Below are 26,856 nucleotides of genomic sequence, written 5' to 3'. Positions count from 1 at the left end.
CTAGTCCCGGATCATTTCCTGACCAGAGGTTTTCTGGTGCTCCTGCTCACGCATCTTGGAATTGGTGAGATTGTTCCTTTTCTGTTTTCATTCTAACAATTATTTGTAGCATCATCATTATAGGTGCCATCTTTCCTATACAGTGATAATTGTTTTACGTGCAACCAATTGTGTGAGATATGGTTCTGCTATTCATATGTATATGTCTCTGGCAGCTATGGTTTAAACCACACGTTGGTCTGCATACATTCCGCTTTTTGCTATTGCAGGTGGAGTTGTTTTGAATCCTAACGGGGGTCTTCTGCAGGTCTCTTGGTGGGGACCTTGCCCCTTATTTTTATATCACTTTGGGTGACACCGTTGTGACTTTTATCTAATATTAGTAAAAGTTATGTTTTAAATTCCACTGTTGCTGTATTCCCTCCTTTTACCCTTGCAAAAACAAAAAATTGCTTGCTAAGACATAATTTTTGAGGAATGAAAATTTTTTTTTTATTTTCACGGCTCTGCGTTATAAACTTCTGTGAAGCACTTGGGGGTTCAAAGTGCTCACCACACATCTAGATAATTTCCTTGGGGGGTCTAGTTTCCAAAATGGGGTCACTTGTGGGGGGTTTCTACTGTTTAGGCACATCAGGGGCTCTGCAAACTCAACGTGACGCCTGCAGACCGTTCCATCAAAGTCTGCATTTCAAAACGTCACAACTTCCCTTCCGAGCCCCGACGTGTGCCCAAACAGTGGTCTACCCCCACATATGGGGTATCAGCCTACTCAAGATAAACTGGGCAACAAATATTGAGGTCCAATTTCTCCTGTTACTCTTGTGAAAATAAAAAATTGCGGGCTAAAAAATTATTTTTGAGGAAAAAAAATTATTTTTCATTTTCACGGCTCTGCGTTATAAACTTCTGTGAAGCACTTGGGGGTTTAAAGTGGTCACTGCACATCTAGTTTAGTTTCATGGGAGGTCTAGTTTCCAAAATGGGGTCAAATGTGGGGAAGCTCCAATGTTTAGGCACACAGGGGTTCTCCATACGCGACATGGTGTCCGCTAACGATTGGAGCTAATTTTTCATTCAGAAGTCTAATGGCTCCCCTTCCCTTCCGAACCCTGCCGTATGCCCAAACAGTGGTTTACCCCCACATTTGAGGTATCATTGTACTCAGGAGAAATTGCCCAATAAATTTTAGGATCCATTTTATCCTGTTGGCAATGTGGAAATGAACAAATTGAGGCTAAAAGAATTTTTTTTGTGAAAAAAAGTACTTTTTCATTTTTACAGACCAATTTGTGAAGCACCTGGGGGTTCAAAGTGCTCACTATGCATCTAGATAAGTTCCTTGAGGGGTCTAGTTTCCAAAATGGGGTCACATGTGGGGGAGCTCCAATGTTTAGGCACACAGGGGCTCTCCAAACGCGACATGGTGTCCGCTAAAGATTGGAACCAGTTTTTAATTGAAAAAGTCAAATGGCGCTCATTCCCTTTCGAGCCTTGCCGTGTGCACAAACAGTGGTTTCTGACAACATATGAGGTATCGGTGTACTCAGGAGAAATTGCCCAACACATTTTAGGATCCATTTTATCCTGTTGCCCATGTGAAAATGAAAAAATTGAGGCTAAAAAATTTTTTGTGAAAAAAAAGTACTTTTTCATTTTTACGGATCAATTTGTAAAGCACCTGGGGGTTCAAAGTGCTCACTATGCATCTAGATAAGCTCCTTGGGGGGTCTAGTTTCCAAAATGGGGTCACTTGTCGGGGAGCTCCAATGCTTAGGCACACAGGGGCTCTCCAAACGCGACATGGTGTCCGCTAAAGATTGGAACCAGTTTTTAATTGAAAAAGTCAAATGGCGCTCATTCCCTTCTGAACCCTGTCATGCGCCGAAACAGTGATTCCCCCCCACATATGGGGTATCAACGTACCCAGGACAAATCGTGCAATAACTTTTGGGGTCCAGTTTCTCTTTTTACTTTTGGGAAAATAAAAAAAATTGTTGCTAAAATATCATTTTTGTGACTAAAAAGTTAAATGTTTATTTTTTCCTTCCATGTTGCTTCTGCTGCTATGAAGCACCTGAAGGGTTAATAAACTTCTTGAATGTTTTTTTGAGCACCTTGAGGGGTGCAGTTTTTAGAATGATGTCACTTTTGGGTATTTTCAGCCATATAGACCCTTCAAACTGACTTCAAATGTGAGGTGGTCCCTAAAAAAATGGTTTTGTAAATTTCGCTGTAAAAATGAGAAATCGCTGGTCAAATTTTAACCCTTATAACTTCCTAGCAAAAAAAAATTTGCTTCCAAAGTTGTGCTGATGTAAAGTAGACATGTGGGTAATGTTATTTATTAACTATTTTGTGTCACATACCGTATATACTCGAGTATAAGCCGACCCGAGTATAAGCCGACCCCCCTAATTTTGTCACAAAAAACTGGGAAAACTTATTGACTCGAGTATAAGCCTAGGGTGGAAAATACAGCAGCTACCGGTGAATTTCAAAAATAAAAATAGATGCTCCATACCGTTCATTATTGCCCCAAAGGAGGTTCCATATAAAGCTGTGCCATATATAATGCTCCATACCGTTCATTATTGCCCCATAGATGCTCCATATATAGCTGTGCCATATAGAATGCTCTGCACCGTTCATTATGGCCCCATAGATGCTCCTTATTAAGCTGTGCCATATATAGTGCTCTGCACTGTTCATTGTTGCCCCATAGATGTGCCATATAAATCTGTGCCATATATAATGCTCTGCACCGTTGCCCCATAGATGTGCCATATAAATCTGTGCCATATATAGTGCTCTGCACTGTTCATTGTTGCCCCATAGATGTGCCATATAAATCTGTGCCATATATAGTGCTCTGCACCGTTGCCCCATAGATGTGCCATATAAATCTGTGCCATATATAATGCTCTGCACCGTAGCCCCATAGATGTGCCATATAAATCTGTGCCATATATAATGCTCTGCACCGTAGCCCCATAGATGTGCCATATAAATCTGTGCCATATATAATGCTCTGCACCGTTGCCCCATAGATGTGCCATATAAATCTGTGCCATATATAGTGCTCTGCACTAGGGTTGAGCGACTTTTATTTTTATAGTTTCGTGAAACCCGACTTTCTCAAAAGTCGGGTCGAGTGAAATCGGCCGATCCTATAAAAAAGTCGGGGTCGGGGTCGGCTGAAACGCGAAACCCAATGCAGTGCAATGGGATACTATGGTTCCCAGGGTCTGAAGGAGAGGAAACTCTCCTTCAGGCCCTGGGATCCATATTTAAGTGTAAAATAAAGAATTAAAATAAAAAATATTGATATACTCACCCTCTGACGAGCCCTGGTAGTAATCGGCATCTTCTGTTCCTAAGAATGAGCGCATTCAGGGCCTCAGATGACGTCATGGCTTTGTGATTGGTCGCGGCGGCCCACGTGACCGCTCAGCGACCAATCACAAGCCATGACGTAATTCTCTCAGGTCCTAAATTCCTCATTCTAGGAATTTAGGCCATGAGAATTACGTCACGGCTTGTGATTGGTCGCTGAGCGGTCACGTGGGCCGCCGCGACCAATCACAAAGCAGTGACGTCATCTAAGGCCCTGAACACGCTCATTCTTAAGAAGGAAGGCTGCCGGAAAGAAGCAGGGCACATACGAGGGTGAGTATAAACCTAATAGGAATATACTCACCGTCGGCTTCTTTCCGGCAGCCTAAATTCCTAGAATGAGGAATTTAGGACCTGAGAGAATTACGTCACGGCTTGTGATTGGTCGCTGAGCGGTCACGTGGGCCGCCGCGACCAATCACAAAGCCGTGACATCTTCTAAGGCCCTGAACGCGCTCATTCTTAGGAACGGAAGATGCCGATTACTACCAGGGCTCGTCGGAGAGGTGAGTATATCAATATTTTTTTCTTTATTTTACACTTAAATGTGGATTCCGATACCGATTTCCGATTTCGCAAACATATCGGAACTCGGTATCGGAATTCCGATACCAGATTCAGAAGATCGCCGACCTCATGGCCGACCCCACACAGGGGTCGGGTCGGGTTTCATGAAACCCGACTTTGCCAAAAGTCGGCGACTTCTGAAAATGGTCAACCCGTTTCGCTCAACCCTACTCTGCACCATTGCCCCATAGATGTGCCATATAAATCTGTGCCATATATAGTGCTCTGCACCGTTGCCCCATAGATACTCCACATAAATCTGTGCCATATATAACGCTGCTGCTGCAATAAAAAAAAAAAAAACACATACTCACCTCTTGCTTGCAGCTCCTCAGCGTCCCATCCCGGTGTCTCTCTGCACTGACTGATCAGGCAGAAGGCGGCGCGCACACTATATGCATCATCGCGCCCTCTGACCTGAACAGTCAGAACAAGAGGACGCAAAGACAGAGCGGCGCCCGGCATGTGGAACGTGGACAGGTGAATATAAAATACTCACCTAGTCCCGGCGCTCCTGGCGCTCCCCCTGCCTGTCACACTGTCTTCGGGTGCTGCAGCTCTTCCTCTGTCAGCGGTCACCGGCACAGCTGATTAGAGAAATGACTATGCGGCTCCACCCCTATGGGAGTGGAGTCCATAATCATTTCTCTAATGAGCGGTCCCACATGACCGCTGAACAGGGGAGAGCTGCTGCACCCGAAGACAGTGTGACAGGCAGGGGGAGCGCCAGGATCACCGGGACTAGGTGAGTATACCTCAGCGCCCTCTCCCCCTCACCCGCCGACCCCACCGCTGACCGTGACTCGAGTATAAGCCGAGAGGGGCACTTTCAGCCCAAAAATTTGGGCTGAAAATCTCGGCTTATACTCGAGTATATACGGTAACTCTCTTGTTTAACAGAATAAAAATTCAAAAATTTGAAAAATGCTAAATTTTCAAAATTTTTGCCAAATTTCAATTTTTTTTCACAAATAAATGCACAAAATTATCGACCTAAATTTACCACTAACATGAAGCCCAATATGTCACGAAAAAACTTTCTCAGAACTGCTGGGAGCCGTTGAAGCATTCTTTAGTTATTACCTCATAAAGGGACGCTGGTCAGAATTGCAAAAAACGGCCAGGTCATTAAGGTCAAAATACCCTGGGTCATGAAGGGGAGAAAACAATTTTGCTGTTTACAAAAATAGCTTACATTATAGCCATATAATCTCTGCATTGTACTTGAAATTCTATTTTAGTCCAATATGTCCCAGACACAAAACCATTACCAGACTGGCCGTGTAACAACACTATCATTTACCGTTAATGAAAAGTCAAACATATGGTAAAGGCAATCTGATAGAAAATCTCTTCTCACATAACAAATTGATTTATTTCATTTACATCTTAATCATTGAAAAACCATATGCAGGAGACTGCATTCGTTCTTCTGTGCATATGGATTTTCCTAGAAAAAAGCCTTAATAATTTGAGATACAAGAAGATTTAGAAGGTGATTAAAATTATTTATAAAAAGTTGACATTAAGGTTTGTTCACATCAGCATGATATTGTATCTCTGTTTACAGTTGGAACAGAACAAAACCTGTGGGAACCCTAATAGAACGTACCACAACATTCAAGAAAAAGTCAACACCACACTGAGATTGGTGAGGATCTACCATCACACCTTGATAACCCCAACTCCACCTTACAAGAATATATTGAGGCTCTCAGAGATAAGGTAATTATATACTACCCTTATTCAGTAAAAAGTAACTGTTAGGTGCTTTAAGCATAGACACAAAAAAGCTTCAAAGAAACTCATATTAAATTGAATATATATATATTTTTTTGTATATATAATATTTAATGCCCTGAATATTATATTTAATATGTGGTCTAAATGTGCTGTTAAATAGATATGATTATATAAGAGTTGCAGTATTTGTTAATTTTTTGATTGTTTAAAAAAGTATAAGAGAATCTTTAAATCAATAAGCACAGGAACAGCCCATTGCAAAGTAGACATGTATTTTGCTAATGACTCTAAATTTAGCTCCATAAACATGACATGTTCTGTTATCTTAATAAAGAGATTGCCAAAATGCGGAAATTAAGCTAAAACTGTGAACAGAAACTGTATATAAATGTACAGTGATAATCTAAGACAGGAATCCAATAAGTGGACTAAATCAAAGGCTTTGTTAAGCTTGTAAAAGAAGACTGTAAACTAATTAGTCTTTAAGAAACTTACATGAAAAACAGGGCATAAAACAATTTTTATTTTTACTTAAAGGAACCCTAGACACAAAAATGGTATACTAGCAATTCCTTTCTATATCCCTGTTTTGTTTAACCTGTTTTATTAATCTAATAATACAACTGGACCTGAGAAATTCATAAAGCGGGCTTCTCTATGTTTCTCAGAAGCTCAGTCTTCCTATTCCTCAATGTACTGTACATGGAGGTACCACAGCTGTGTGCAGCAAAAGCCTCTCTATTGTGTCATTTTTAATACAGATGAAGGGAACAGGAAAAATCCAAATTTGCCAAATTATCCCGTTATGTTATTCTCCACAATTGTAATGTCCCTTGTTATGTTCAGGGTCTATATAGACCACAGAGCATAATAAACATAATATGTAAAAAGTTAAATAAATACTTATACTCACCTTACTTTTTACCTTTTCAGCCCCTCCGCTCTTGACTATCACCCATCTGGTCCTCTCTGTATTTTCTTATTACTGTCTCCAGTGCTGAATCCACACTGATGAGGCCCGGGAATGTTTTGTGCAAGTGCAAGGTCACAACTTCATGACATTGAGCCTTGAACTGTCCTGAAACTCATCATGGCCAGAAGTCACGGCACAGAATAAAGAGGTCTGTTAATTTCAGCGCTCGTGGTGATGATAAAAAGATGCAACAAGGACTGGAGCAGTGATAGTGAAGAACAGAGGGGCCGGAGAGGTGACTGGTAAGGTGAGTATAAATATTTTTGTTACTTTTTTAACCTTTTGAGAAACCTTTATGAGTCAGAAAATTGGAGGCTACAGGCTAGCATTTTGCTGAATCAATGGGAATTTTACAAATGTTTTTTTTTGTTATAATCCAGAATAATTAATTTCCAATCAAATATAAATTCGCTCATGGCTACCATCTACAGTATGCAAAAGATTGTCAAGTTCCTATTCCATTTTTTAAGAAGGCAGCTCTTTAGCCATTTACATATTTGGTATCGCCGGGTTCAGAATCGCCTGATCTATCAATAAAAAAATAATTAACCTGATAATCATAATAATAATAATTTTATTTATATAGCGCCAACATATTCCGCAGTGCTTTACAACTTATAGAGGGGACTTGTACAGACAGTAGACATTACAGCATAACAGAAATCACAGTTCAAAACAGATACCAGGAGGAATGAGGGCCCTGCTCGCAAGCTTACAAACTATTACTAAACAGCATAGCGAGTAAAAAATTCAAAACGCTAGAACTACGTATTTTTGGTTGCCACGACATTGCATTAAAATGCAATAACAGGCGATCAAAAGAATGTATCTGTGCAAAAAATAAGCCCTCACCTGACCTGAGATCCTGAAAAATGGAGACGCTACAGGTCTTTGGAAATTGCACATTTTTTTGTCTTAGCAAAGTTTGAAATTTTTTTTCACCACTTAGATAAAAAATAACCTAGCATGTTTAGTGTCTATGAACTCATAATCACCTTGAGAATCATAAAGACTGGTCAGTTTTAGCATTTAGTGAACCTAGCAAAAAAAGCCAAACAAAAAACAAGTGTGGGATTGCACTTTTTTTGCAATTTCACCGCACTTGGAATTTTTTTCCCGTTTTCGAGTGCATGACATGGTAAAACCAATGGTGTTGTTCAAAAGTACAACTCGTCCTGCAAAAAATAAGCTCTCACATGGCCATATTGACAGAAAAGTAAAAAAGTTATGGCTATAGGAATGAGGGCAGCGAAAAATGAAAACGCAAAACCAAAAAAAGCTCTGGGGTTAAAGGACTAATATGCAAAAATAAATAAATTAAATGGATTTGTTAGGAAAGGTATAAAGGGATTTATAAATACATATTGGTGGTTTCAGGGAGCTGGGGAAACTGAGAGGTTTATCCTAAGAAAGTGTGCATATTTGTTCTTTAAGACAAAGCAATTTTTTTTAGCATTTGATACTGGGAAGATATATATCTTTGTACCATGTGTTAGGGCTAGCGGAATGCACCGAGTAAATATAGAGGTTTTATTATAATTGATGCGTTTGCAGCCCAGGGTCCACCGTGCAGGAGAACCTGCTGCTAGTAAACGGCGGAACTATAAGGCGGTATGAGCTAACCTTGTTACTTCACAGAGTAGCCGAAACTCAAAGCAATGTGCCCTGTTTGACTTCATAGTGGCACAGGCTAACTACCCAACTGAGAGCAGTCAGTGGTCATGCATGCACACAAACTCCTCGCCAGAGGTGCCAGCATTCCAGGGGCTTATTTCAGCCAGGTCCATGAATACATTTACACAAAATCTCCTCGCTGGAGGTGCCAGCATTCTAGGGGCTTATTTCAGCCGGGTGCCTGTACACAAACTCACATGACCACACTGGCGCAAAGCACATAACATAGAACAATACTAGCGCATGGCCGTGCGGCCATGCGAGCCTTAAATAGTTGCAGCACGTACAGGACCTTCCTAGAAGGACCAATGAGAGGCTGCCACAGAGCGTGAGCACCTACAGGACCTTCCTGAAGGACCAATGGCCTTAGCTGCAGTATCTGATCATGTGACCCTCGATCTCCACTGAGAGATTTTACTCTGGGCATGCTCAGAACGAGAAAAGCAGGACTTAGTCCCAGAAGCGTCTGCTCGCCGCTGCCCAGCACTGACTTCAATGGCAGAAGCAGGAAAAGCAGCAGTAACTCTTTGTACAGAGTCAGACTGAGCGAGATGCTGGGACCGACATCTCCGCTGAGCAGGCTCCACCACGGCAGGAGGAGAATGGGAGACCGCAGCGGAGATGGCCCAAGATTCCCCCTGTGCAGAGGCGGGAACTCGACCCCTAACACCATGTTAGCAAGTAGATGGAAAAATATTTAGAATTAAGAGTCCAAATTTCAAGCTTTTAAGACTACTCAGGTCTCTTCATCAAGCATAGAATAATACAAAATCTGAAGAATCACATATTTATACACAACAGGGTGTTAGGGCTAGTGGAACACACCAAATAATTAGAGAAAAGGAATTAGGTGCGTTCGCAGCCCGGGGTCCACCGTGCAGAGATGGAACCGGCTGCTAAGCAATGACGGACTATATGGCAGTACAATGTGGATACACATGAGTTAGCTTCACCCTGTGTGAAATAGGCAAACCCTGTTGTGTCACAGGGCTGCAGTACCGCACGTAACAAAACTAATAATTTAATAGCACGAGAGTGCATGCAATGCCGCACTGGTGGACGCCACTAACCACCCAGACTTGGGTTTGGAAAGCGCGGTGATAGCGCACGGCACAACACTGACGGTCAAAGCAATAGACGCTGTTTGTGTACCAGTGTTGGTTACAAGTCGGGTGCTAGATTACAATCATCCTCCTTACGCGAGCATTCAAACACAAGGGAGGGGATGATTAATGAGCGACTTTCACTTACAACACACACATAAACAAGAGTATACTAGCGCATGGCCGTGCGGCCATGCAAACCTTTTGTAGCTGCAGCATGTACAGGACCTTCCCAGAAGGACCAATGGGAGGCTGCCACAGAAGTTGAGCACCTTCAGGACCTTCCTGGAGGACCAATGGGATCTGCTGCAGTATCTGAGCATGTGACCCTCGATCTCCAACAGGAGATCTTGCCCTGGGCATGCTCAGAAGGGGAAAAGCAGGACTTAGTCCCAAAAGCATCTGCTCGCCACTGCCCAGCACTGGCTTCAATGGCAGAAGCTGGAAAAGCAGCAGTAACCCTTTGCACAGAGTGAGACTGAGCAAGATGCTGGGACCGACGTCTCCGCTGAGCAGGCTCCACTGTGGCTGATGCAGAATGAGAGACCGCAGCAGACATGGTTCGAGATTCCCCCTGTGCAGCAGCGGGAACTCGACTCCTAATATTGCATTATTTCTGTGCCCTGTTGTGTATAAATAGGTGACCCCTGGTGGGATCTTTTTTGGTGATGTATGGCAGATCCAGATGTTGTACATTTAGGAATATTAGGTTTAACACATATTCTGTTTTCCCTCACTTATGCTTAACTCCTTATTTTCATATGCTTCCTTTTCTTAGTTTGCCTGATTTCAGACTGAGTGTACATTCCAACAAGAGAAATGAAGTTTTGGCCCTTACTGTAGTTATGTACAGTTAATCTCCAGCAATCCTCACAAGAGCTTCTTAGTTTTCTTGTATCTTGATTGCTCTTCACACTATTGTCTCCAAGATTCCTCCAGTGAACCTCACATATTGTGTGACACACTAACCAAACACAACCAAACTCCCCTATCTGTCATTGAAACTTTCAAAAAGAATGTGAAAACCCTTCTATTCAGAAAAGTCTACAACCTGCAATAAACCTGCTGCCACTACAGTAGAACATTAGCAGTTTATATCTACCCATAACTAGTGTTTTGCCCATTACCCTAAAAGAGTGAAAGTTTTTGCAGATAAGGTACTCTTCTTCTGGCATTTACTATTCTTATGTTATTATACTTGTTTTCTATGTGTACTAGACCATTATTGTTATTCCTAAAAATAGAAAAGAAGTTTGTGTGCCTAAAACAATTGATGTTTATGGAAATGGAGACAAAAAAGTTCACTTGTCAGTGGGTAATGTAAATTCCTGTAAGACATGAGGTTTGTTTCTAGATATATATGCATTGGTGGACATAATAGCTAGGTTGAAAATATGAAAAGATTCAATTTTCAAAAAATGGCAAGTGGTAGACACAGTAGTTTGTCCATTTGTTAAGTAAAATATGTTCAAGTTCCCAATATTCCTTAAAAGTAAAGTCCACCAAATCTGGTCATTCTACTTTTTCTTTTCATATTGAGTGATCTCTGAGTCATTGTTGACAGTGATAAATTCTAATTGTAAGTTCACCGATGTGGAAAATCTAGATGAGAGTTTCAGATGACTAATATACAAGCATATTTTTAGACTTCAAAGACTAAGTTATGTGAACATAGACTCATAATGTGCTGTATTCTAGCATTTCTTTTTTCTTCTGTAAAATAAATCCATGGGAGGGAAGACAAAAATAACTTTTAACAATGGGCTCTAATTGCTCCTGCTCATAAAAAGAATGCCTTTAATTTTAGCTACAATATTTTAAGAAGTTGATTCTTATTTGCCTAACATAATATTTTAATAGGCTTTACTCTAATACAGAAATCTTGTCATTTATGGCAATGTATGATTTGCAATATGACATTTTACATTTTCTTTTTTATGTATCTTTCACTTAAAAGTGGTAAAACAAATTTTGACATCCTGTCATCAAAATGGTACCATATGTACAGAAGAGAGCAGTTAACCAAACATCTTTCTAAACTCACTTTTAATTTATAATTATAAATTTAGAACAGTTCTGCTTAAATTACTACTGAAATGTATTCCAAATTAACATCTACTTGGCTGTTCCTTTTATATGTAACTTGTATTTGTATCTAAATATATTAAAAATACATTTAGAGTATTTAATAATACTAATAAATGTTCAAATGTATTGAGAAAGGAAATTTTCATGCCATATTTTTCAGTGACTCTAAGCAAGTAAATTACCTTTTAAAAACATATAAAGCCAATTATTACCTATTTACTGAATTGCATATAAAATAAATGTATATAAAATAAAAATGAATAAAAGAACATAATGTGGAGCAACATTAGGCTATTTAATGAGATGACCTAATTGGTATCCTACATATAAAACATTTGACCAACAGACGTTTTGTGGTTTGCATATGTAGCATTGTCAAAACTATGATTTAAAAAAATACATATTTTAATTTTGACAAATAATTTAGGCTTAATACATTCTGCATAGACAGTCACATTTTAGAAGTACTCATTAAGATTATTTTTCCTGAGAAATAAAGCAAAGAAATTAAAAAAATGAATTTTGCTCAATTTTATAAGCATTGAAAATAACTGTAATGAAACATAAGAATGGTTTGTTAATTTGACCTTTGTCATCCAATTAATCATACTGTTATTGCACAGCCCCTTATTCACTCTAGAAAGGTTAAGGCATTTTTTAGGTAAAAAAATATATCTGTTTCACAAATTAAATGTCTGTATACTGTAATAGCATTCAGAGCGCTTTTGTTTCATTCCAGTAATTGTAAAAGGTTTTGCATAAAAACAAGAGTCTGAACTGGTGAAGATTAAAAATTGACAATGAAAAATGTCCGTGTGCATTATGGTTTTAATATGGATTCTGTCTTTTCTAGGGTACAAAATAAATAGATTACCGTACATATTGTCCTACACATACATTGGTGTAAATGAATACTAAGAATGAACAAAAAAGTCAGAGATGTCACGGAAGAACAAATCATAATAAAACCCTTATGAAATTAATTAAGAAATTAATTAATTAATTAATTAAATAGAATGGAACAATATACGTTTCCCTGTTAATAGAAAAGAGTGAATGGATGTTCCTAGGTTCATTTAGTAATTGAAATAGGGTATAAAACATTACACCAAGCAATACAATTTCATATCATACATCACATTAAAGCCTAGAATGCACATGAGTGTGCAAAGATGCTTAGGAACAGAAAAGAGCTTTGTATAAGATGTTATACAAGACTATGATTGTCAAATATTGGTAAACCAAATGTTGTCCCATCATGTAGAAGTATGTTCCATTTTGATCTCTATAGACTATTAGCTAAATGTTATAGTTTGTGGAGTGTTAAATGGCACCTGTACTGTTGCTCATGGATATATAAGAAATTGGTATTTGAATTTGTAAGATTTCCCTGAGCAATGATTAATCTAGATGATTTAATACAAATAGGAGCTATTATCCTCTGAATGCTCTCTAGTTAAAAAAAAATTAGCCACCACCATAATATGAGGATTCATGTACACTGATTGAATGGAACTTTCACATATATTTTAAAGGGAACCTGTTACATGAAAAAATGCTATTAACCTGCAGATATGAGGTTAATCTGCAGGTTAATAGTATTCTGAACCTGCCCACTACTGGGCTGAAATTAATTTTATCCTTCCCAGTGGCATTCCGCGTTCAGTTATTGGCGTGGTGTTGGTGCTTTCAGCCACAGCTCTGTGTACAGAGAGTGGTGGTTGTAACCACACACCCCAGAACTGACTGACATCAGGATCAGCATTAGGGCTGGCTGTTATTAAGAGCCAGGTTTGAGGTTACAGTCAACATGTTTTATATGCAGAACGGTGACTGAACCCATAGCAGCGCCACCCCTGTGGCTGACACCTGAATGCTGCTGGGAGGAATAAAGTTAATTTTCTTCCCACAGAAAGGCTGTAAGTACAGGGTCAGAATGCTTTTAACATGCAGATTAACCCCATTTCTGCAGGTTAATAGTGTTTTTTCATGTGACAGTTTACCTTTAAAGTGTAGCTGCACTGTCACTATTCATCAGCATAGAGGCTCTTTCAGACTTTGTGCCCAATCTGAAAAATTGAAAAATACATCCATTCTTTTTTACACATATAGAGTCAGACATATCAAGAAGAAGGTAAGTGAGTATTAAAAGGGTCAAGCTTGGGTTTAGTGATTCCCTATTGAAGCACTTATGTTTTGCTTTAGCTATGGGTAGAATATTGACATTCTCGTCACTTAGTTTTAAAAAGCATGTTTCTTTTAAAGTTCTTTACATCTGTTCGTATGACTTTTTTAGGACAACTTACTTTTATATTCCAGGTGAAATCCAGCTGCTGATACACTAATATCAGTGTGGAAATGCAGATAAAGCTGATTGGATGTGCTGTTTAGTAGAGCTGGCACAGTGGTTCCTGAAAGAAAAAAAAAGTGTTTCTTAATCAAGCAGAATATAATAATAAGGTAATTATTATTTTAGATGGGATAGGATAGGTAAACATGTAAATCTACAGTCCTGCTCCTCATTATTGGCACCCAAGGAGTTTAAGTACATAATGTGGAATATCTGATAAAAATGAATCAAGTGAAAAAGTATTTTTTATATAGAGCACTCATGTTAAATACAAAAGAGCAAGTGATAAACAATGTACCCATGTGGCATGAATTAGCCAATGAATGATGACTTCAGTCTTTTAAAAAGCCATGGTAGATTATGCTCCTTTGTCACTGGTGAAGACAAAAAAGCTGTCTGTTGACATCAGAACTGCTATTATTTGCAAACAAAAGACTTCCAAAGGGTATAAGGCCATCTCCAAAGACATTGACATCGCAGTTTCAACAATCTGCAATGTAATTAAGAAGCTTGCCAAGCATGGATCCATCGAAAACCTCCCTGGACGTGGGGGAAAGAGGAAAATTGACAAGAGATGTCTTCAAAGGTTGGTGCGAATGGTGGAAAAAAGACCACATCAAACTTCCAAAGACCAGAAGGCCAACCTGGAACAGTTTGGGGTCATAGTTTCAACAAGTATCATATGCCACACAGTAAACCAAGCTGATCTTTATGGGTAAAGGCCAAGTAAAATACCATTGGTGAAGAAAAGACATAAAAAGGTTCAAATGATCTTTGACAAAGAGTATTTTGACAAGCCACAATACTTTTGGGAAAATGTTCTGTGGACTGATGAAACAAATATAGAGCTTTTTCGTAATGCAAAGCAACAGTGTGTTTACAGATGGCACATTGAAGCTTCTAAGGAAAATAACACCCTACCAACAGTTAAGCATAGTAGAGGATCCATAATGGTGTGGGGTTGTTTTGCAGCGTCTGGTACTGGAGGCCTTGAATGTTGTTGTGAATTAGACTTTTTGGCTCCCTCTTGTGGTTACTAGTGATAAGACTCTGGGATTGTCTTTCCTCAGTTTGGCACTCACCTGGGTCGTTAGTCCAGGGGTATTGCTATATAAACTTCCTGGATCCTTAGTCCAGTGCCTGGCATCGTTGTAATCAGATCCTTTCTGTTTGCTCCTGTCTGCTGGTCCCGGTTCGTGCAAAATTAAGCTAAGTCCTGCTTCTTTGTTTTTTGGTTATTTGCTTTGCTCTTATTTTTGTCCAGCTTGTACTAAATGTGATTCCTGACTTTGCTGGAAGCTCTAGGGGGCTGGTGTTCTCCCCCCGGGCCGTTAGACGGTTCGGGGTGTTATGACCCCAATGGCGAGGGTCTCAGAGGAACAAGTAAGTCTGCGACGTACAAAAATCCAGCTCATAGGGCAGTGGTAACTGGGTTGACCATATATCTACTCCTAACGCCAACACTAGAAGTAGCCGGGGAACATGCCTACGTTGGTCGCTAGATGTCTCGCGCCAGCCGGAGGACTAACTACCCCTAGAAGAGGAAAACAAAGACCTCTCTTGCCTCCAGAGAATAGACCCCAAAAGTAGGATACAAGCCCCCCACAAATAATAACGGTGAGGTAAGAGGAAATGACAAACACAGAGATGAACTAGGTTTAGCAAAGAGAGGCCCACTTACTAATAGCAGAATGTAGTAAGATAACTTATATGGTCAACAAAAACCCTAACAAAAATCCACACTGGAGATTCAAGAACCCCCGAACCGTCTAACGGCCCGGGGGGAGAACTCCAGCCTCCCTAGAGCTTCCAGCAAGGTTAGGATACAGATTATGTACAAGCTGGACAAAAATGCAAACAAAAACAAATAGCAAAAAGCAAGAAAGCAGACTTAGCTTAATTTAGCAGGAACCAGGATCAGTAGACAAGAGCACAACAGATTAGCTCTGATTACAACGTTGCCAGGCATTGAACTGAAGGTCCAGGGAGCTTATATAGCAACACCCCTGACCTAACGACCCAGGTGAGCATACAAGGGATGGCAGACATTCCCAGAGTCAAATCACTAGTAACCACTAGAGGGAGCCAAAAAGATAAATTCACAACAGTACCCCCCCCTTAGTGAGGGGTCACCGAACCCTCACCAAGACCACCAGGGCGATCAGGATGAGCGGTGTGAAAGGCACGAACCAAATCGGCCGCATGCACATCAGAGGCGACCACCCAGGAATTATCCTCCTGACCATAGCCCTTCCACTTGACCAGGTACTGAAGCCTCCGCCTGGAGAGACGAGAATCTAAGATCTTCTCCACCACGTACTCCAACTCGCCCTCAACCAACACCGGAGCAGGAGGCTCAGCAGAAGGAACCACAGGCACAACATACCGCCGCAACAAGGACCTATGAAATACGTTGTGGATGGCAAACGACACCGGAAGATCCAGGCGAAAGGATACAGGATTAATGATTTCCAATATCTTGTAAGGACCAATGAAGCGAGGCTTAAATTTGGGAGAGGAGACCTTCATAGGAACAAATCGAGAAGACAGCCATACCAAATCCCCAACGTGAAGTCGGGGACCCACACCGCGGCGGCGGTTGGCAAAACGCTGAGCCTTCTCCTGTGACAACTTCAAGTTGTCCACCACATGACTCCAGATCCGCTGCAACCTATCCACCACGGAATCCACCCCAGGACAGTCAGAAGGCTCCACATGTCCCGAGGAAAAACGAGGATGGAAACCAGAGTTGCAGAAAAATGGCGAAACCAAGGTGGCGGAACTAGCCCGATTATTAAGGGCAAATTCAGCCAACGGCAAGAAGGTCACCCAATCATCCTGATCAGAAGAGACAAAACACCTCAAATAAGCCTCCAGAGTCTGATTAGTTCGCTCCGTTTGTCCGTTAGTCTGGGGATGGAAAGCGGATGAAAACGACAACTCAATGCCCATCCTACCACAAAAGGATCGCCAGAACCTGGAAACAAACTGGGATCCTCTGTCCGACACAATATTCTCAGGAATGCCATGCAAACGAACCACGTTCTTGAAGAACACAGGAACCAGATCAGAAGAGGAGGGCAGCTTAGGCAAAGGAACCAAATGGACCATCTTGGAGAAACGATCACATATCACCCAGATGACAGACATGCCCTGAGACACCGGAAGATCAGAAATGAAATCCATAGAGATGTGTGTCCAAGGTCTCTTCGGGACAGGCAAGGGCAAGAGCAACCCGCTGGCACGAGAGCAGCAAGGCTTAGCTCGAGCACAAGTACCACAGGACTGCACAAATGACCGCACATCCCTTGACAAGGAAGGCCACCAAAAGGACCTGGCCACCAGATCTCTGGTGCCAAAAATTCCCGGGTGCCCTGCCAACACCGAGGAATGAACCTCGGAAATGACTCTGCTGGTCCATCTAGCAGGCACAAACAATCTGTCAGGTGGACAAGAGTCAGGCCTACCAGCCTGAAATCTCTGTAACACACGTCGCAGATCTGGAGAAATAGCAGACACGATAACTCCTTCCTTAAGAATACCCACAGGTTCAGCGACTCCAGGAGCATCAGGCACAAAGCTCCTAGACAGAGCATCGGCCTTCACATTCTTAGAACCTGGTAAATACGAGACCACAAAGTCAAAACGGGAGAAAAACAATGACCAGCGGGCCTGTCTAGGATTCAGGCGTTTAGCAGACTCGAGATACATCAGATTTTTGTGATCAGTCAAGACCACCACACGATGCTTAGCACCCTCGAGCCAATGACGCCACTCCTCAAATGCCCACTTCATGGCCAACAACTCCCGATTGCCCACATCATAATTTCGCTCTGCCGGCGAAAACTTCCTAGAGAAAAAGGCACAAGGTCTCATAGTAGAGCAACCAGGGCCTCTCTGCGACAAAACGACCCCTGCCCCAATCTCCGAAGCATCCACCTCAACCTGAAAGGGAAGTGAGACGTCAGGCTGGCACAAAACAGGCGCCGAAGTAAACCGGCGTTTCAACTCCTGGAAAGCCTCCACGGCAGCAGGAGCCCAGTTAGCTACATCAGAGCCTTTCTTGGTCATATCCGTCAGCGGTTTAACAACGCTAGAGAAATTTGCGATAAAACGACGGTAGAAGTTAGCAAAACCCAAGAACTTCTGAAGACTCTTAACTGACGAGGGTTGAGTCCAATCATGAATAGCTCGGACCTTGACTGGATCCATCTCCACAGCAGAAGGGGAAAAAATGAACCCCAAAAAGGGAACCTTCTGTACACCAAAGAGACACTTTGAGCCTTTTACAAACAAAGAATTTTCACGCAGAATCTCAAAAACCATCTTGACCTGCTCCACATGCGAGTCCCAATCATCAGAAAAAAACAGAATATCATCCAGATAAACAATCAAAAATTTATCCAGATACTTCCGGAAAATGTCATGCATGAAGGACTGAAAAACTGAAGGTGCATTAGAGAGCCCAAATGGCATCACCAAGTACTCAAAATGACCTTCGGGCGTATTGAATGCGGTTTTCCATTCATCGCCCTGCCTAATGCGCACAAGGTTGTACGCACCACGAAGGTCTATCTTGGTGAACCACTTGGCATCTTTAATCCGGGCAAACAAATCTGACAACAGCGGCGAAGGATACTGAAATTTGACAGTGATCTTATTTAAAAGCCGATAGTCAATACAAGGCCTCAAAGATCCGTCCTTTTTGGCCACAAAAAAGAATCCCGCACCAAGAGGGGAAGAAGAAGGACGGATATGCCCCTTCTCAAGAGACTCCTTGATATATGAACGCATCGCGGTATGTTCAGGTACCGACAGATTAAACAGTCTCCCCTTAGGAAACGTACTGCCAGGAATCAAATCTATTGCACAGTCACATTCCCTATGAGGAGGCAGTGCACTGGACTTAGACTCGCTGAAGACATCCTGATAATCAGACAAATACGCCGGAACTTCCGAAGACGTAGAAGAAGCAATAGACAAGGGCAGGGAATCTCCATGAATTCCATGGCAGCCCCAACTTGACACTGACATAGCCTTCCAGTCCAAGACTGGATTATGGGTCTGTAACCATGGCAAACCCAAAACAACCAAATCATGCATTTTATGCAGAACAAGAAAACGTATTACCTCCCGATGTTCGGGAGTCATGCACATGGTAACCTGTGTCCAAAACTGCGGTTTATTTTTTGCCAATGGCGTAGAATCAATACCCCTAAGAGGGATAGGATTTTCCAATGGCTCAAGAACAAATCCGCAGCGCTTGGCAAATGACAGATCCATAAGGCTCAGGGCAGCACCTGAGTCCACAAATGCCATGACAGGATACGATGACAGTGAGCAAATCAAAGTTACAGATAGAATAAATTTAGGTTGCAAATTACCAATGGCGACCGGACTAACAACCTTAGTAAGACGTTTAGAGCATGCTGAGATAACATGTGTAGAATCACCACAGTAGTAACACAAGCCATTCTGGCGTCTATGAATTTTCCGCTCATTTCTAGTCAGGATTCTATCACATTGCATTAAATCAGGTGCCTGTTCAGACAACACCATGAGGGAATTTGCGGTCTTGCGCTCCCGCAACCGCCGGTCGATTTGAATAGCCAGGGCCATAGAATCATTCAGACCTGTGGGAATGGGAAAACCCACCATCACATTCTTAATGGCTTCAGAAAGGCCATTTCTAAAATTTGCAGCCAATGCACACTCGTTCCACTGGGTCAGCACGGACCATTTCCGAAATTTTTGGCAATACACTTCAGCCTCGTCCTGGCCCTGAGACATCGCCAGCAAGGCTTTTTCTGCCTGAATCTCAAGATTGGGTTCCTCATAAAGCAAACCGAGCGCCAGAAAAAACGCATCAATGTCAGCCAATGCCGGATCTCCTGGCGCCAGCGAGAAGGCCCAATCCTGAGGGTCGCCCCGTAAAAAAGAAATAACAATTTTTACTTGCTGAGCGGAGTCTCCAGATGAACAGGGTCTCAGGGACAAAAACAATTTACAATTATTCCTGAAATTTCTAAATTTAAATCGGTCTCCGGAAAACGGTTCAGGAATCGGTATCTTAGGTTCTGACATAGGATTTCTGATAACATAATCTTGTATGCCCTGCACACGAGCAGCAAGCTGGTCCACACTTGTAATCAAGGTCTGGACATTCATGTCTGCAGCAAACACAAGCCACTCAGAGGTAAAGGGGAAAAGAAAAAAAAAATGAGAGAGAGAAAAAAAAACTCAGAACTTTCTTTCTTATAATCCCGCTTCTGCAATGCATTTAACATTTAATACTGGCCTGGCAAACTGTTATGACCCCAATGGCGAGGGTCTCAGAGGAACAAGTAAGTCTGCGACGTACAAAAATCCAGCTCATAGGGCAGTGGTAACTGGGTTGACCATATATCTACTCCTAACGCCAACACTAGAAGTAGCCGGGGAACATGCCTACGTTGGTCGCTAGATGTCTCGCGCCAGCCGGAGGACTAACTACCCCTAGAAGAGGAAAACAAAGACCTCTCTTGCCTCCAGAGAATAGACCCCAAAAGTAGGATACAAGCCCCCCACAAATAATAACGGTGAGGTAAGAGGAAATGACAAACACAGAGATGAACTAGGTTTAGCAAAGAGAGGCCCACTTACTAATAGCAGAATGTAGTAAGATAACTTATATGGTCAACAAAAACCCTAACAAAAATCCACACTGGAGATTCAAGAACCCCCGAACCGTCTAACGGCCCGGGGGGAGAACTCCAGCCTCCCTAGAGCTTCCAGCAAGGTTAGGATACAGATTATGTACAAGCTGGACAAAAATGCAAACAAAAGCAAATAGCAAAAAGCAAGAAAGCAGACTTAGCTTAATTTAGCAGGAACCAGGATCAGTAGACAAGAGCACAACAGATTAGCTCTGATTACAACGTTGCCAGGCATTGAACTGAAGGTCCAGGGAGCTTATATAGCAACACCCCTGACCTAACGACCCAGGTGAGCATACAAGGGATGGCAGACATTCCCAGAGTCAAATCACTAGTAACCACTAGAGGGAGCCAAAAAGATAAATTCACAACATCGGGGGTTCTTGAATATCCAGCGTGGATATTTTGATAGGGTTTTTGCTGACCATATAAGTCATCTTACTATATTCTACTATTAGCTAGTGGGCCTCTCTTTGCTAAATACCTAGCTCATTCTTACGTTTGTCTTTTCCTCTTACCTCACCGTTATTATTTGTTGGGGGCTTGTATCCAACTTTTGGGGTCTTTTCTCTGGAGGCAAGAAAGGTCTTTCTTTTCCCTTCTAGGGTTAGTTAGTTCTCCGGCTGGCACGAGACGTCTAGAACCAACGTAGGCACGTTCCCCGGCTGCTGCTATTTGTGGTGCTAGGATTAGATATATGGTCAGCTCAGTTACCACTGCCCTATGAGCTGGTTTATTGTGTTTGCAGACTTAGTAATTATTTCTGAGACCCTCTGCCATTGGGGTCATAACAGTATGCCAGGCCGACATTGAATGTTTAATGCATTGCAGAAGTGGGATAATAAGAAAGGAAATTCTGAGTTTTTTTTTTTTTTTCCTCTCTTCCTCCCCTTTACCTCTGAGTGGCTTGTGCTTGCTGCCCTGAGTCTTATGGATCTGTCATTTGCCAAGCATCGTGTGGTGGTCTTGACTGATCACAAAAATTTGATGTATCTCGAGTCTGCTAAACGCCTGAATCCTAGACAGGCCCGCTGGTCATTGTTTTTCTCCCGTTTTGACTTTGTGGTCTCGTATTTACCAGGTTCAAAGAATGTGAAGGCTGATGCTCTTTCAAGGAGCTTTGTGCCTGACTCTCCTGGAGTCGCAGAACCAGTTGGTCTTCTTAAGAGGGAGTTATCTTGTCGGCCATTTCTCCTGATTTGCGACGTGTGTTGCAGAGATTTCAGGCTGGTAGACCTGACTCTTGTCCACCTGACAGACTGTTTGTTCCTGATAAGTGGACCAGCAGAGTCATTTCCGAGGTTCATTCCTCGGTGTTGGCAGGGCATCCGGGAATTTTTGGCACCAGAGATCTGGTGGCTAGGTCCTTTTGGTGGCCTTCCTTGTCACGGGATGTGCGGTCATTTGTGCAGTCCTGTGGGACTTGTGCTCGAGCTAAGCCTTGCTGTTCTATAACATAAGGCTGTCCTTATTTGAAGGGGCTGTCTATATATCTCTGGAGTGATCATCCTTATTTGAGGAGGCCTCCCTTACTTGGGGTGGTCATACTTATTTGAAGGGGCTGTCCTTATTTGAATGAGCTTATTTGAATGGGCTGTCCGTATTTGAAGGGGTATGTGATCGCTTTTCTAAAATGGTCCATTTGGTGCCTTTGCCTAAGCTGCCTTCCTCTTCCGATCTGGTTCCTGTGTTCTTTCAGAACGTGGTTCGTTTACATGGCATTCCTGAGAATATTGTGTCTGACAGAGGATCCCAGTTTGTTTCCAGGTTCTGGCGATCCTTTTGTGCTAGGATGGGCATTGATTTGTCGTTTTCGTCTGCCTTTCATCCTCAGACTAATGGACAAACGGAGCGAACTAATCAGACTCTGGAGGCTTATTTGAGGTGTTTTGTTTCGGCAGATCAGGATGATTGGGTGACCTTCTTGCCGTTGGCTTAGTTTGCATTTAATAATCGGGCTAGTTCCGCTACTTTGGTTTCGCCATTTTTCTGCAACTCTGGTTTCCATCCTCGTTTTTCCTCGGGACATGTGGAGTCTTCTGACTGTCCTGGGGTAGATTCTGTGGTGGATAGGTTGCAGTAGATCTGGAATCATGTGGTGGACAACTTAAAGTTGTCACAAGAGAAGGCTCAGCGTTTTGCCAACCGCCGCCGCGGTGTGGGTCCCCGACTTCGTGTTGGGGATTTGGTATGGCTGTCTTCTCGATTTGTTCCTATGAAGGTCTCCTCTCCTAAATTTAAGCCTCGCTTCATCGGTCCTTACAAGATATTGGAAATCCTTAATCCTGTGTCCTTTCGCTTCGATCTTCCGGTGTCGTTTGCCATTCACAACGTGTTCCATAGGTCTTTGTTGCGGCGGTACGTTGTACCTGTGGTTCCTTCTGTTGAGCCTCCTGCTCCGGTGTTGGTTGAGGGCGAGTTGGAGTACGTGGTGGAGAAGATCTTGGATTCTCGTCTCTCCAGACAGAGGCTTCAGTATCTGGTCAAGTGGAAGGGCTATGGTCAGGAGTATAATTCCTGGGTGGTTGCTTCTGATGTGCATGCGGCCGATTTAGTTCGTGCCTTTCACGCTGCTCATCCTGATCGCCCTGGTGGTCTTGGTGAGGGTTCGGTGACCCCTCATTAAGGGGGGGGTACTGTTGTGAATTAAACTTTTTGGCTCCCTCTTGTGGTTACTAGTGATAAGACTCTGGGATTGTCTTTCCTCAGTTTGGCACTCACCTGGGTCGTTAGTCCAGGGGTGTTGCTATATAAACTTCCTGGATCCTTAGTCCAGTGCCTGGCATCGTTGTAATCAGATCCTTTCTGTTTGCTCCTGTCTGCTGGTCCCGGTTCGTGCAAAATTAAGCTAAGTCCTGCTTCTTTGTTTTTTGGTTATTTGCTTTGCTCTTATTTTTGTCCAGCTTGTACTAAATGTGATTCCTGACTTTGCTGGAAGCTCTAGGGGGCTGGTGTTCTCCCCCCGGGCCGTTAGACGGTTCGGGGGTTCTTGAATATCCAGCGTGGATATTTTGATAGGGTTTTTGCTGACCATATAAGTCATCTTACTATATTCTGCTATTAGCTAGTGGGCCTCTCTTTGCTAAATACCTAGCTCATTCTTACGTTTGTCTTTTCCTCTTACCTCACCGTTATTATTTGTTGGGGGCTTGTATCCAACTTTTGGGGTCTTTTCTCTGGAGGCAAGAAAGGTCTTTCTTTTCCCTTCTAGGGTTAGTTAGTTCTCCGGCTGGCGCGAGACGTCTAGAACCAACGTAGGCACGTTCCCCGGATGCTGCTATTTGTGGTGCTAGGATTAGATATATGGTCAGCTCAGTTACCACTGCCCTATGAGCTGGTTTATTGTGTTTGCAGACTTAGTAATTATTTCTGAGACCCTCTGCCATTGGGGTCATAACAGAATGTATCACAGGAATCATGAAATCAAAGAATTATCAAGCGATTTTAGAGCAAAATGTCTAGCCCATTGTAAGAAAACTTGATATGAATCAAAGATCATGAATCCTCCAGCAAGACAATGGCTGAAAGCACACATCCAAAAGTACACAGGAATGGTTGAAAAAAATTGACTATTTTATAATGGCCAGCAATGAGTCTGACCTCAATACCAATGAAAATCTTTGGGGTGAGCTGAAATCTGCAATTGGGAAAATGAACCCTGCAAACACTCAAAAGCTTGAACTAACTGCAAAGGAAGAATGGGAGAAAATACCAGTTGAAAAGTGCAAGAAGCTTATAGATGGCTACAAGAAAAGTTTGGAGGCTGTCATCAAAACCACAGGGTGTGCAAACAAGTATTAATTTCGGGGTGCCTTTATTACTGCACATGTTGTTTATTCTGTTTCTTCTTTGAAATTGCAAGTTAGTTGAATAACAAATGTTTTATTGTTGTATTACTTTGAACCACTAATTAAAAAATCCTGAGGATATAATTATGGTACATTCCCATTTAATTCTGTAGATATTGTACAGTCTATGAAAAAATGAGAGGCTGATAATACTGATGGGCAGCACTGTATATAGCAACCGGATAGAAATATCATTAGGTTTAGCCACCTGGATTAAGGGTGTGTGACTTCAGACACCCATCACCCTAAAATTAAGAAAATGATACACATTGTCAAGCAGTGTGGAAAATAAATGTATTGTTTATTTTAATAATTTATTTTAGGTTTTGTTTTTCCTCAAATAGATTTGTGCAGTAATTGGAAAACAGTTATCCATAAAAAATAAAGACAGCATATTCTTTAGTGGACAGCCTCTTTAAGGACTCTTTGACATGTCTGTGTTTCCAGTAAAGGTACCTTCACATTAAGCGACGCTGCAGCGATAGCGACAACGATGCCGATCGCTGCAGCGTCGCTGTTTGATCGCTGGAGAGCTGTCACACAGACCGCTCTCCAGCGACCAACGATGCCGAGGTCCCCGGGTAACCAGGGTAAACATTGGGTTGCTAAGCGCAGGGCCGCGCTTAGTAACCCGATGTTTACCCTGGTTACCATCGTAAAACATCGCTGGTATCGTTGCTTTTGGTGTCAAACCTGACGATAAACGCCGACTGACGACCAAATAAAGTTCTGAACTTTATTCAACGACCAGCGATATCACAGCAGGATCCTGATCGCTGCTGCGTGTCAATCTAAACGATATCGCTATCCAGGACGCTGCAACGTCACGGATCGCTAGCGATATCGTTTCGTGTGAAGGTACCTTTAGTGTGGTGACAGTTTTCACACGTACCGGAGATACTTACACAAGTAGACCCATTCAAGTGAATCAGTCTGTGCACATGTCAGTGTGTAAAAAAGTCAGAAGAGCCTCCAAAGGGAAAACATTATTTCAAAGGGACTTATCCAACTGCAAAACCACAGTCCTGATATATGTGGCAACCTGTACCTGCCCTCTGGACTATGTGGGCAAAACAGGTACGGAATTCAGGAGGCCTAAATGAACTTAATTCCTTTTGCTGTTTTTTGTAAACATTCAAGCTGTTTTAAGGTGGGCTCTACATGCATATAAGAGATCACTTGCCATTGCCTTATTTTGCCTATATAAATAGGATTCACAGATTAGTGTGAACAAGTGTTATTATATATTGTAATTACACATGATATCTATACTGTCATTGGAATCATATCACTTAGAGTTTAATTATTTCCAGCAAAAGCTATTCTTCATCATTTGCCTCCCACCCCCTCAGAATTAGGAGAAGTAAAATACATAATTACTCCAACTTTATTGAGAGTCCATTTACATTTAACCTAAGAGCAGGGGTGGTCTACCCCAGGGGAAAACAATAGATAGATATGCTCCGCCCAAAAGCTGTAGGCAGAAACGATGCTGTGAGTGTCACTTACAAGCGTAACTGGACCCAGACGAAACACGATTGCTTTGGAGAAGAGTACATAGTAGGAAGCCAGAGTTGTGAGAACAAATCACATTCGGCCAGGTGCACTCCAGTGTGACACGCAGAGACTCATGGACATGGTCAGACTGGTCTCAGGATGTAACTTCCGGTTTCCCGGATACCTCTACTGTCTATGAGATAACGCATGTGCAGTCAGACAGAGGAGACAGGAGACACCACAGGGCAGCTTGCAGTGTTTATGACTAGCACCAATTACCTTCTCGGGAGAGGGAGTGGCTTTAATGAAGCAATATTTAAAAATGGTTCCAATCCACGGACATGAGAGCATACCACATCAGACATCAACATGAGCTGACATCCTTATCTAATCCTCCTAAAGAGCCAAAGGGTGAAACGCATAGAGGCAATCTAATCTACCCTTACCAACAACTTACAGTCAGGATGAGTGCTACCTTACCGGTTTTCTTTGTCTATATTGTTACTCTAGCTGTTCATCTATCTATGCCTCCTGGAATTTGTCAAGATACCTATTTGCTAAAATACCTATTTTTTATATACCCTAACCATCCCATAAATACATTGGTTCCCACAAAGGTGTGGTTCCCACAGCGCTCAAGCTGACATTGTAAAAGTGAAGTGAGTTCATTGGCCGTGAACTCGCAAGACCTGTCAGATGCCGCCGAGAGCAGGAGAACTTTCTCAAACTCGCAGTGCCCTCAGACAGGGAATAGCAGTTCACACGCAGACACTGAGCACACACTCCTCAGAGTGTCTGCTGGATGACAGGTCACATTATGCAGCCTGCCATCTAGATATAGCAGAGCTGGACCCATCGTGGGACAAATGGATTAAAAGCATCTATGCGTAAAGGTGAGGAATATTATTTTTTTTACCTCTTT

The 26,856-nt window shown here is 42.2% G+C and overlaps 1 protein-coding gene across 2 annotated transcripts in view; it reads right to left on the bottom strand.

Annotated features, from left to right (window-relative positions):
• Positions 1-26,856, bottom strand: part of CSMD1 (CUB and Sushi multiple domains 1) — a 2,858,343-nt gene that overhangs the window by 401,756 nt on the left and 2,429,731 nt on the right. For both annotated transcript variants that reach the window (XM_077290057.1, XM_077290056.1), the window contains exon 37: positions 13,851-13,955. In XM_077290057.1, coding sequence (XP_077146172.1) covers positions 13,851-13,955 — 105 coding nt within the window. The remainder of the gene's footprint in view (positions 1-13,850; positions 13,956-26,856) is intronic.

The sequence above is a fragment of the Ranitomeya variabilis genome, chromosome 2 (assembly GCF_051348905.1).
Source record: "Ranitomeya variabilis isolate aRanVar5 chromosome 2, aRanVar5.hap1, whole genome shotgun sequence".
Taxonomy (NCBI): domain Eukaryota; kingdom Metazoa; phylum Chordata; class Amphibia; order Anura; family Dendrobatidae; genus Ranitomeya; species Ranitomeya variabilis.
Note: the sequence above shows the minus strand (reverse complement) of the source record. Positions and strands in the feature narration are given on the sequence as shown.